The sequence below is a fragment of the Drosophila kikkawai genome, chromosome 3R (genome assembly GCF_030179895.1).
Source record: "Drosophila kikkawai strain 14028-0561.14 chromosome 3R, DkikHiC1v2, whole genome shotgun sequence".
Classification (NCBI taxonomy): Eukaryota; Metazoa; Arthropoda; class Insecta; order Diptera; family Drosophilidae; genus Drosophila; species Drosophila kikkawai.
The window spans coordinates 38,237,864-38,249,977 of NC_091731.1; the positions used below are offsets into that span (position 1 = coordinate 38,237,864).

Here is a 12,114-nt window from a genome sequence, read left to right on the forward strand (position 1 = left end):
TACTTAAACTTAAAATGGGTAAGCACAGTCAAACTGACTGCACCTCTGTGACGCCCGCGAATGGGTTTCGGTTTCAGATTCAAATTCAGATTGGAGTGGGAAACATATGTGGTATATATAGAATGAGAATAGTTTTCGGAATAGGCAGGAACGGTTACGGATTGACTAACTCTAGGATACGTGGAGATGGACAGAGGTCCGCAGAGGTCCTTCCGCCTCGTCCTCTACGGATGGTAGACTGCAAAGAGAGCGGTGAGAGGTGAGAAGGAATCCTATTTGGTCTGGTTTTCGGTGCAAGAAGGGAGAGAGACACAGAGTGGGACAGAGTGGTGGTGGGTGCTGATTCAGGGGGCATGCTGTGCTCGGGATGCAATGTGGGGTTCACCCTTATTGCCAACCATCGGGAAGCTCAATAAATAATTAATTACGATAGCGATAGGGATAACATAAATAAGTTACAAGTAAATGCTGCAACATGACTTAGAGGAGTACGAGCTATGATGAGGCCTAACTAGGGTTTCCGGCTGGTTCCCTAAACCTCCATCAACCGGTTGAACATCAGCGGGTCCTGGATCTCGTAGTCCTGCGGCCTGAAGACGCTTCGCTTTGGGTGCTTCGGACTCGCCACATGCCGTCGAACTTTGTAGCCACCACTGTGGTGATGCGGCGGTGCACTGTACACGTACTTGGACTTCTGCACCACCGGCGGCAGGTACTGAAAGGGGGCTTGCTGCTGCTTGTGCACCTGCTTCTCGATGGAGTAGACGGGCGGCCCGCTGCTGTGGCTATTGCCCTTCCGCTTGGCCACTTCCAGGGCGGCTATGATGGGCGTCAGATCCTTGAGGGCGTTACTCTTGGAGGCATGGTAGTTCTCCACCCGGTAATCACTGGCTGACGATGGCGGCCTTGGTGTGGGCAGTAGAGGTGGAGGTCCCGATGACGGTGGTGCGTAGTCATAGCCCTCATTGGGGTGCTTCTGGATGTACAGCTCCTCGGCACTCGGCCTCTTAGCCATTTGGTGGTACACATCCGCCGGATTCTTTGAAGCCACTGGATTATAGGCAGCCGTTATGGACTCCGTGTGCGACAAGGACTCCAGGGTGCCCAGATTGTTGGGCAGTGGCAGACCATAGCTGTTGTAGACCTCGGCCTGCTCCAAGCCCGATCCTGTGGGCACGCTGCTCGTGTCCAGAGCCACCGTCTTGGAGGCTGTGTACTCGGTCTTGCCATTGGGCAGGAGGCTGAGGATCTCCTGGAGCTGCAGAGCCGCCTTGCGGGCTTCCTCATCCGTCAACTTGGTGTGGCGTCCGTAGATATTAAAGTCATTGCTATTGGCACTGGTGGCTGCCGTGTTGTGCGTGTCGTTGTTGTTGTTTTTTGTTTTGAGTGTAGTGTGGTGGTGTTGTTGTAGTTGTGGTTGAGGTTGCGGTGGAGGTGGAGGTGTGTATGCAATGAGTGAGATTTCATTAGATTAACCAGCATCTTAAATATTTGCATTTTCATGTGGGGTATTTACACTTGGTCTTGGGCATGTACGAGTATAGTTGTGAGTGTTTTGTCGATTGCACAGAGAAAAAATAATACTTCTGACTGATAATATTAAATGTCAAATTTCAATATTTTTCCTGCTTAAATATTTTAACAATTTATTAAGCACTTTATTTTCAAACCTTTTTATATTAAATATATTATAAAAATGTTCATAAAACTAATCAAAAATTATTTTTTTTATTAGATTTGTCTGATTTTTTTTGCTGGCATTTATATAATTAATTAGTATAATAATAATTCATAAATTTAATAATTACTTTACTTTACTTACATTAATTTTAATCAATTAAAAATTTTCCTAACCCTTTTTTTACATTTTCAAAGAAGCATTAATTATCTTCTATTATTATTTCTCTGCTTTTTGTAAGTGTGGTGTTAGATGACTTTTTTTTTATACAGATGATTGTTTACTTTACACATATTTTGTGCAATTGTTCACTGCATTCTGATGATTTTCAAATGATTTTCTTAATGATCTTAGATGAGATCCGGTTTTAGTTTTTGGGTTAGCTGAATGGGAGTCGGCGGGCGAAGACACTACGTGGTAGTAGTTGGTTTTTCAGAATTTCCTTTCGAAGGTTTCTCGCTAGACCGTCTAATGGGCCACTGACTAAATACGTATGCGCAATATTATCAAGTATACGACATGTTGCTACTGCAAATGGCTCAATTAATAGCTGTACAGTTTGCTTAGGTACTATTTATATACACAGATGACGTGATAGGTGGTTATTAAAACATGTACAATGAATCGATTAATGGTGGCTTGCGCAATGTGTTAAAAAATCGAATAAACTTAGCCTAGGAAATGTGTCATTGGAACAAGATCCAAGCCTGTCCTATCCCAACTTCGGCAGCTAAAAGTGAGAGTCGGTGTTAATATTTACAATGTTTACAATGTCTGTTGTGGGATTTCAGCCCCGTTTCAACGAATTATGAGCAGCTGATGACGATGCTTTCACTTTCCTCTGCGGAAATGTGTCGAGGGACGCGCAAAGGGCGGCGGTTGGCTGTTGGTTAAGTGTATGCAAACCCCGTTGAGTGATTTGCTGATGAGAGAAGCCAACGCCTGTCTTTGCCATTTTTTTGAAATTTTTAAACATAAATTGTATATAGAAATTCAATATTTTTAACGGAAAAAGAGCTTAATCTTCTTATCTTAAGATACATTTTGATAGTTATGAAAACTTTTAAATTTTGTAGAGTAAGAAATGTTAAAAATGAGATTTGTGTAATTTGAAATTATAGAAAAAAAGCCTAAACATTTTTTTCGGTGAGTAAAGTAATTTTTATATATATATAATACAAGTATTTAGATACTCTTATTTTTATATTAAAATTGTTTACCCTTTAGTCTATAAATTTTATATTCTATAGTAAACATTATTAACATATTAAGCCATCTATATATAGTTTTAGAAAGAAGTTTGAAGGAAATCTTTGGTATTTTTTTAACACTAATACCCTAAGATTATAACTTTTCAACTATCTTAAAATACATTTTCTCAGCATTATATAAATAATATTTACACGTACTTTAAAAATATTTCCTAATGAATTTATCCAAAAACCCTTCACCTTGGATTAGGTCAAGAAAATATGTACAAGAAAGATTATTTACAGGTAACCAAGCCCTTCAATTTAATTTTCTGAAACCCACTCCCTTTACGCACCATCTTGTCCGTAGGCCGATGGCAGATAGTTGCTCGGCGGTGACTCGAAGGCCGCCGGGTGGCTCACGCTGAAGGGCGCCCCGCCGCCCACGTAATTGGACCCACCCACCGGTGGCAGATATTGATGAGTGGCACTGCTATAGGATGGCGGCTTCGAGGGCGGACCGTAGCTGGCATGGCCAGTGGGTATCTCGTATGTGGTGATCGCTGCAACAGAGAGAGAGAGAGAGAGAGAGAGAGAGAGAGAGAGAGAGACTATTAGACTCTAAAATGGGACAGTGGCAGGGGTAGACGCAAATGCAGACGGAACGGGTTAGTGGCAAAAAACGAAAGTTGCCGCTGGCCGAGTTCAATGCACGCGATACGCTCTGATTTGGCCAAAGCCGAAGCCGTCTCTTCCGTTTTGGCCAGCTGGGGCTGGGGCTGGGGCTTGTGTATTGGTTATTAGGCGGCTTAATTGTCATGGATCTGGTTCAGTTCAAAGGCATTGCATAAGCGCTGGACAATCGGAGCGGAGCGACGGCACCTGAACTTGGAAGAGCCTAACCAGGGGATCTCGAGGCCAAGTCAAGGGGGGGGGGGGGAAGTACCTCAAGACATTTGCCTTTAGAACTTCCTAAAATTTAAAGCTTTACTTACTCTCGGTGTGCAGGACAGGTGCTGGGGACTTGTGACCGCTGCTGCCGCCGGAGGAGGCGCCAGACAGGGAGCTCAGCTTGGCGAAGAGCCCGCCGCCGCCGCTGGAGGAGTGACTAGTGGCATAGGTGTGCGAGTTGATGTGCGCTGAGTTGATGATGGACTTGCCTACGTCGGTGACCTTGTCTCCGCCGGCGGCCACCAGGTTGCCGCCCGCACTCAAGGCGTAGCCGCTGCCCTTGATCAGCTGACCCTTGAGAGCCGTGACCCCGCCAGTGATGGCCTTCACCGCCTGGAAGATGGTGTTTAGCACGGACTTCTTGAATGACCAAGGGTCATAGTCCACCGAGTTGCCCTGGGGAAAACATTTTTCACAGTTTATTGATCTCAAATTTCAGAGATAATCTCAGGAAACGAGAGCAAATACTTACATGGACAACGATCTCGTGGGACTTGTAGCTATTCCCGCCGCCGCTGCTTCCGCCGGAACTGCCAGAGGCAATCGAGGCGGAGGCCTGGCCTATGCCAGACAGCAGGCCGGACTTTAGGTGCGCCACATAGTCGAAGCTGCCCGAACGCTTGTGGATCTGGGACTCCTTGACACTCTCGCCCGGCTCGTTGTCCGTGAGGTCTGTGTCCTCCAGCGAGAGCGAGGATTTGTCGGTGGCAGGAAGGGAGCGGCACATCAGAGGCAGAGCCACCAGTAGCAGGCTCAGGCTGAGGACCTGTTTATGAGGGTAAAGGAAATTATTATTTATTAGGAAAATATATGAAATAGATCCCTTCGAGTATGAGCTAAGCAATAATCAAGTAACTATTGTTGATGACCTGCGGAAATATGAATAATATTTAGCAATTCATTCACAAAACCATTCAGAAACTGACAGCTTGAGTTGCATAATCGTTTTAGGAATCAGTTTAAATTTCTTGTGACAGCTATAACAATGGTAAACCGGGGAAATTCAATTGCCAAAATGTGTCAGTTGCGGCGATGGTTGCACCACAGCCAGACATCAGACATCATTTTTGGTTAGAGCTCCGCCGATTGCCTCACCGAGGAGCTTGTGCATTCATTTGTCAACTGTAAACTGTCATCCACACACGCACATACCCGCACCACATGCAATCATAATCTGCCATCTACTAGCTCATGCCTCGTAACTACCATTCCCGCTCTGCATATGCCAACTCCCCAAAGCCAGTTACCTCCAACTTCAGACCCTTTCGCCTGGTTAACAGTCGAGCGAACTTTGCCTAATTGCCGAGGGGGGGGGGTGGAAGGTGGCTTAAATGGTCTAATAGCCAATTTGGCCAAGCGGGAAGCCCAGTGTCTGTTGAGATTGGGCGTGTTTATAGTACGGTTTCATGCCTCATTAATCCGCCGAAATGCTAAGTGCAGAAATGCAAAGACCCTTCTAATTTAAACGTTTAATTTCATAATTAAATAAATCTAAATAAATATATGTATATCTACAATTTGTTTGATAATTGAATATTTATCGAAACTATTAAGATTACATAACTCTTTTAGATACAGAAATTAAATTAACTAAAATCTGTAAACTTTGTATTTAATTAGTTAATTTGGCTCTCTAGCATAGCTTAATTATATGGCTTATAAATATTATTAGAAAGAGTCGGGTTTTACGTATAATAAAATATATTTTTTAAAGGCCAAGGTACCATTCTAAACATTTATTATTTAATTTTGACTTTAAAGAGCCAGAATAAGTATTTAATAACATTTTTAACATTTATAAATCCAAATGTATTCCATAGTGTTCAGATAAAAACTTTCTTTCAAAATATTCTTTATAATAATATTTAAAAATTGTAATTTCAGTTAAATGGATTTTATTATTTTGTATACACCTAAAAAATATAATAATATTGTTTAAAGGAATTTAAGAAAATATTTGAATTCTTTAAATTAATATTTATATTTGGTACTATGATATTTTTTTTTGGAAAATTCAAAGTCTAAAAATGTCATAACTAAGTCAAAAAAGCATTAAAATCAATTTGGGAAGCTTTTCCATGCTAGCCTTTTCTATGTTAACAAATTTGCATACTAAATTTAACATTTAAAAAAATCGAATTTTTATTCGATGTTGAAGAATTTTTATGATGTAACCCCTTTTCAATTTTTGAAAAAAATTAAAATTTTTTGTTTCTTTTGGACATGGCTAGTTCGACTCTCCTATTGATCCTGATCAATAATATATATGATTTATGGGGTCGGAAATGACCCCTTCACTGCGTTTTTAGCTTCTGATTGAAATTGTAATACCCTGTAGAGAGATTTTCATCCATGAAGAGTTAAAACTATTTCCTTTTTAAAATATTTAATACAAAATCGCTCAACTCAAAACCTGCCCAAGTGATTCCAATATTAGTCTAATGCGTTAATGCTCAGTCATTTCCGTAAGCTCTAATCATTTTCCAGCATTAAACAGAAACGAGTTTAAGTGAATCAGAAATCATTAAGAAAATTGAATATTTTTTAAAATATATTTCCCCGCTTGACTTCATTTCGGTTCAATGATTTCAAGCAATTCACTTACTCAAAATGTTGCATAGAAATTGAAACGAAATCGGGTCAACAGCAAATAAGTTGAGAAACACACCATTATCGCTATTGATATTTATGACAAATGCGTTTTAAATTAGTTTTTTACATTTTTTATTCGGGCTAAAGTGGAACCGCCTCGAAAAATATTAATTAAACTGGCAGCCTTTCTCCCGATCGATCCCCCGATGGCGCAACCTCAATTATGACTGGCCAAATATGTTGGACTCGGGGTTTGGGCCAGTCTTCTTATACAATTCGAGCGGGCTAAGCCCTGGCCCACTGCAATCTGCATACAAATTGCACAAATTAAGCGAAATCAATATTGTTCTTCGCTCTGCGATTGTGCGATTGCATAAACAAATATATAAAACAGTGGCGAAAAGTAATTCAAATAATTGAAAGCTAATTGGCGGGGAGTGGCGAGGCGGTTATGTGGCGAAACAATTATTATTTATTATGTTTCGGCGCTGGGTAATTAGCGGAATGCAATTCGGGGCTGATATGGTCGTAGGAGGAATCGGATAGTATTGGCTTATTGAACTATTGGCCAATATTTGCCGCAGCCATTTGGCAATGATTGCTTGTGGTTTCTTTATTTCTTTCTTTTTTGCCTGCTCATTGTTATGGCCAACATTTTTTCGGAGAAGCGAAGATGAGAGTGAAAGTGCTGTGCTTGCCGGCTCTGTGGCCGCGCGCTCTCATCCCCAACGAGTTGGCTCTCTTTTTCCGTGTTCACATTTAATTAACATATTTGCAGTTACACTGTTTAACAAATTTGGAATCTAAGGTTTATTTTTAAAATACAAACAAGTGCAAAAAAAAAAATACATAAATATTTTATACCTTTTTTGGCAAGTTGAAATAAAATGTTGAAACTCTCTCCTAAGGAATGATATTTTATTTTATATATTATTCTATATTACCATTAAACAAGAAAGGAACCTAACTTCGGCACGCCGAAGTTTGTATACCCTTGCAGATTGGTTTCGATGTTTATATTATAGATTTAAATGCTGAAAACACTCACAAAACAGAGTTTCATTACATTTTCCCCATACTTATTATGTTTACAGTTTGACAGTTACAGTTTTACATTCCCAGTTTTACATTTTCTCTACATCTACCGATCGGTTTATATGGCAGCTATATGATATAGTTGTCCGATTTTTATGAAATTTATACCATAATTCTAGAATAATAAAAAAAGATTATATCTCAGAGTAGATAAACATACGTTGAAAAACAACGAAACTATAATTTTTTTTCCTATTTATTTCTCGACCGTTCCTATGGTAGCTATATCATATAGTCGTCCGATTTTGATAAAATTTTTACCAAAATTCTGAAATAATATAGAATGGCCATATCTAAAAAATGGTGCAAAAATGTTGAAAAACAGCAAAGTTATAAATTTTTTTCTAGAAATATATCGAACATTTGTATGGCAGCTATATGATATAGTCGTCCGATCCGGCCCGTTCCGACATATATAGCAGTGAGAGCATATAGAAGACTATATGCAAAGTTTCATTCAGATAGCTTTAAAACTGAGGGACTAGTTTGCGTAGAAACGGACAGACGGACGGACGGACGGACGGACGGACGGACGGACAGACGGACAGACGGACAGACGGACAGACGGACAGACGGACATGGCTAGATCGACTCGGCTGTTGATACTGATCAAGAATATATATACTTTATAGGGTCGGAAAGGTCTCCTTCACTGCGTTGCAAACTTCTGACTGAAATTATAATACCCTGCAAGGGTATAAAAAATATATAAACCTGTTTATAAGTCTTCATCAAACAAAATATTTTATAATAAATATATTTTTAAATGTTTACTATACTTTTCAGTTAAAAAAAGTTTTTTAAAGTAATTTTTCTTATATAAGTTCAGAAACTCTACTTAACTTTAAATATATTTTATTTTCCCTTAGAAAATTAAAAAAAAATCAGAAAACTCAATTTTTTTAGCTCAGTGTAATTGCTTAATTGTGAATGAGCAGAATTCGTTGTCATTTGCTTGCCCGGCGATATACACACGACATTTCTTCAACTATGACTACTAAATTAATTGCGGTAGGTTCAGTTTTCGGACTCGTTTATGCTTTTTACGTGTCGGCGACTCGCCCCACCTGCTCCGTCTTCTCTTTTCTTCCGCCTGGCAGCCACTACACCTGGAGCTTTATTCAAATTTCTTCACGATTTTCGAAAGCAACTCGAGACGAAGTAGAAGTGTGGCTCTGACATAATAATTATGCATGACACTTTACCTTCGCGGCGGGTCAACTGGAGCTTCTTTCGTTATGTGACATAAGGTTCCGAGTGAATGAAGTGGTTGAAGGTCTTTGGAAAATCTATCGAGTGCAGCGAGGCATCGATGGGGCTTTCTGGGTTATCCACCGATTGCATAACACCAGGGCATCGTCATTTCTGCATCGAGAGGGAGAGACTTCACGCAGCCCGGGGGCTTAGCTAATAGAGTCAGCGATGTGTGGCAAACGAGTTTGGCGCAGAATGCCTTGCACTTGAACTTGTTCGCCGAAGAAATTGCATAAACGAGATATGGATATATATGTATATGGATATATAGTGTGGGGATAGCTCCAAGATATGCACAAATTAGTCCAGTAATCGCGGCCACTTTCACTGCGGCGGCATCCTTGGGCACTTACCTTCATTTCGAGAGCCGGACAGCTGTGCTTCACTGGCTGGATTAGCTCAAATTGGGCCTTGGATTAGCTGGGCGGCTAATCAAGATCAAAATTCACTTTTTTTTGGCTTTTAGGTATCGCTGTCTCTGCCTTACACCAGCTTTTTTCACTTATTTTTCCTCACTTGCAGCAATATTGACAGGCACTTGGCCGGCGCACTTTTTGTCGATTTACGTTTGTTTTGTCATCGGCATTCGTCTCGGCGGCACACAAATTTCACTCGCGACTTTCTTTCACCGATTCCACCCCGTCTTTGGCTCTCATATATATATATATTGCTTTGTGGCTTTAATCGCGGCAACGTCTGGGCTCGAACTGTGCTCGAAAATCACTGGGACCGGCTTATTTAAAGAAATCGCGGGAGAGCGGCGGCTCGGAGTGCATTTTGAGCGTTTTTTTCGGGGTCTCTTCTCAGTTTTTGGTTAAGAGTAGAGGCAGTCAGACCTTCTCTCTCTTTTTTGTGGCTCTTTTTTTGTAATTTGGTGTTACAATTTTTTGGCTGATGAAACCGAGACTGCGGCAGCAGCCTCTTGGCCATAAACGGAGGAGCGCGCGCGCGTGGGGTTCAATGCGTTTCGAGTGGCATCGGCCACATGTGGCAATCACTAAACTGCAATGCGGCTCATTAACTTTGGTGTCTGAAACGTGTTCGACTGCAGGGGCAGCAACGAATGGCAACAACACCTTTGACTCGGTTTTCTGGCATGGCTTAATCGAATGACTGAGGCAACGAACTTGAAATGGAGTGATCGCTGAGAGGAGCAGTCATCATCACGAGAGACGTGAAGCAAGGACGAGTCATAAAATCGAAGCCATTCTAAACTGAATCACTTAATGTCTTAAGGTCTGAGGTATTTTGGCATTTTGTTCTTGGTACATATGTGGTACTTGGTATATCGGCTTAATCAAAAGACCGAGGCAACGGATTTAAAAGGGAAAAATTAAAAGGGAGTATTTTTTTAATTTAATGAAAATAATTGTTAAATCCAAGGACTTTGAAGCGAATTCTTTGAATCCTAAGCTGGTCTGTAATTTTAATTAATTTACAAGAATATTCAAACCCTTAAAACTAAATTATTAAAATGATATGAATCTTCTAGAACCGTTTAAATGTTTCGAAGTATTTTCATTCATTTCATTCTTCATTCATTCAATTCTAAGCTGGAGTTTTTATTTTAAAATTATTTGCAAGCACTGCTTAAATTAAATTAAATTTTTAAAAGTTTGTTTTCCAGGAGCTATCTTAGTTTAATTCCAATGAAAATCCATTTATGAGCGTTAAATATTCCAAAGCATAAGCCCATCTTGACCCGCCTGGTCTCAAAGCAGCAACCTTGACCCCTGGAGGTCTCATACCTTCAACTGCAGACTCCGAGACAGAGGCGCAGACAGATGCGAACCCGAGGGCATCTAATTATCAATGTTGCGACAAATGGTGGCAGTGGCAAGTCGACACTCTCATGAGAGTTCACTGTCACTATGTCAGAAGCAGTTCATGTGGAAATATGTGAAACTCACAATTAAGGCGAACACAATGGCAGCTCCATTCCCAGTCACAGGCCATTATCCTACTAGGAGTAAGAGCTCCTCTCGAAACATCTCCACCGGACTTTTGGTTATCTAACCGAAAATGAAATGGGCCCAGACAAACCCAACAACTGCTGCAACTCCAACTCCTACTGCAAATGCATAAATGCAAAACGCAGTGAGGAAAACTTGGCCCAAACATGATACTTAAGCACTCGCAGTTAGCAAACTGCGAATTTGCTAAACAGCCAAAGGAAAACAAGCCGCGGCAAAGGCAAACAGCAATGAAATAAATGAAAATGAGCAAGAAAATTAAAGAAAATAAAATGGAAAAACCCCCGGCGACTCATGTAATGGCCTGCGAATACGCGTATATATGCAAATGGGACAATGTAATTGCGATTCGGGGGCGGCAGTCGACATAAATGACTTGGATTTTAGTCAACTGAATGCCCGGCGATAAACTGTTAAGTTTTGAAACACAGGATTTAAAAAATTTGAATTTGTTTAAATAAAAATTCCGGTAGCCGTAACAAACCGTAACACTCATAAATATAAAAACCCAAATCCGTTACTAATAACTGATTTTAACTGTCATCCTTTATGTTGTGGCAAAGAACGGGTTTCATAAAAAGTGTTGTTCGTTTAAATACGACTTTTTAAGGACCCATTAAAGGTTTATTGGTTTTTTAATTATTACTAGAGGAGTGTGAAAATATTCCAAGTATTTGTGAAGTAATAAAGCTTACAGTTAGCAATATTTCAATCTTATTTTATATATATATAATGTTTATTTATTTTATTTGCATAAATTTCCCTAAGAAGGTCATTTGTAGTTCGTGGAAATTTAGCTTTCCGCCACTCAATTGTCTTAATAATTTTGTTTTTCATTTTTTTAGCCACTGTTTATTGGGTTGTCAACTTGAAGTCTCCCACTGGGTGGGGAGTTTTTAAATGTTTCTCTTGCCTGGGATAATTCGTTGTGGTTGAGTTAAATTTCCGCTGAACCGACAATGTGGCCATTCAGTGCGGGTTGAGTGTACAGAAAGTGAATTGGTTTCGATTTAGTGGCTCTTGGCCCGCTCCCACTGCCTCATTGCGTAAATAAATATAAATATTAAGAGTTGCAGCCGGTCAAATTTGAACAGGAAGGAAGTCAGTCGTTCAATCTATAAATTGCATATGAAAGAAGCGATGAGATAACACTCTCGGGACCGTCATAATGGAATAATTAAAATAAATGCATGATTGTCAAAGGAATTTCGAGGATAGTGTCCTCTCTCATACATAAATATTAAGTGTGTGCCACTTCCTGCCTTTATCGGTTTCCTTTTTTTAATCAGCAAAGTACTTTTCATTTATCACTCACTCTTCACAGGCTGCCTCTTTTTTCTTTGCTTAATTGACATGGGGCAATTGCCAGTGCAAAATAAAA

At 40.2% G+C, this 12,114-nt stretch overlaps 1 protein-coding gene across 2 annotated transcripts; it reads right to left on the minus strand.

Moving 5' to 3' along the window:
• Positions 1 to 52: 52 nt before the first annotated feature.
• Positions 53 to 9,452, minus strand: LOC108084912 (uncharacterized). Of its 2 annotated transcripts, none has more exons than XM_017181307.2 (5): positions 9,114 to 9,452; positions 4,292 to 4,585; positions 3,864 to 4,215; positions 3,225 to 3,431; positions 53 to 1,344 (listed from the first exon to the last, which is right to left on the minus strand). In XM_017181307.2, the coding sequence occupies exons 1-5, from the start codon at positions 9,117 to 9,119 to the stop codon at positions 533 to 535; spliced, it is 1,671 nt and encodes a 556-aa protein (XP_017036796.1). In that variant the 5' UTR covers positions 9,120 to 9,452; the 3' UTR covers positions 53 to 532. The 2 variants fall into 2 exon arrangements, with proteins under 2 accessions (XP_017036796.1, XP_017036797.1); XM_017181308.2 differs by having other exon boundaries at positions 59 to 238.
• Between the last annotated feature and the right edge of the window lie 2,662 nt (positions 9,453 to 12,114).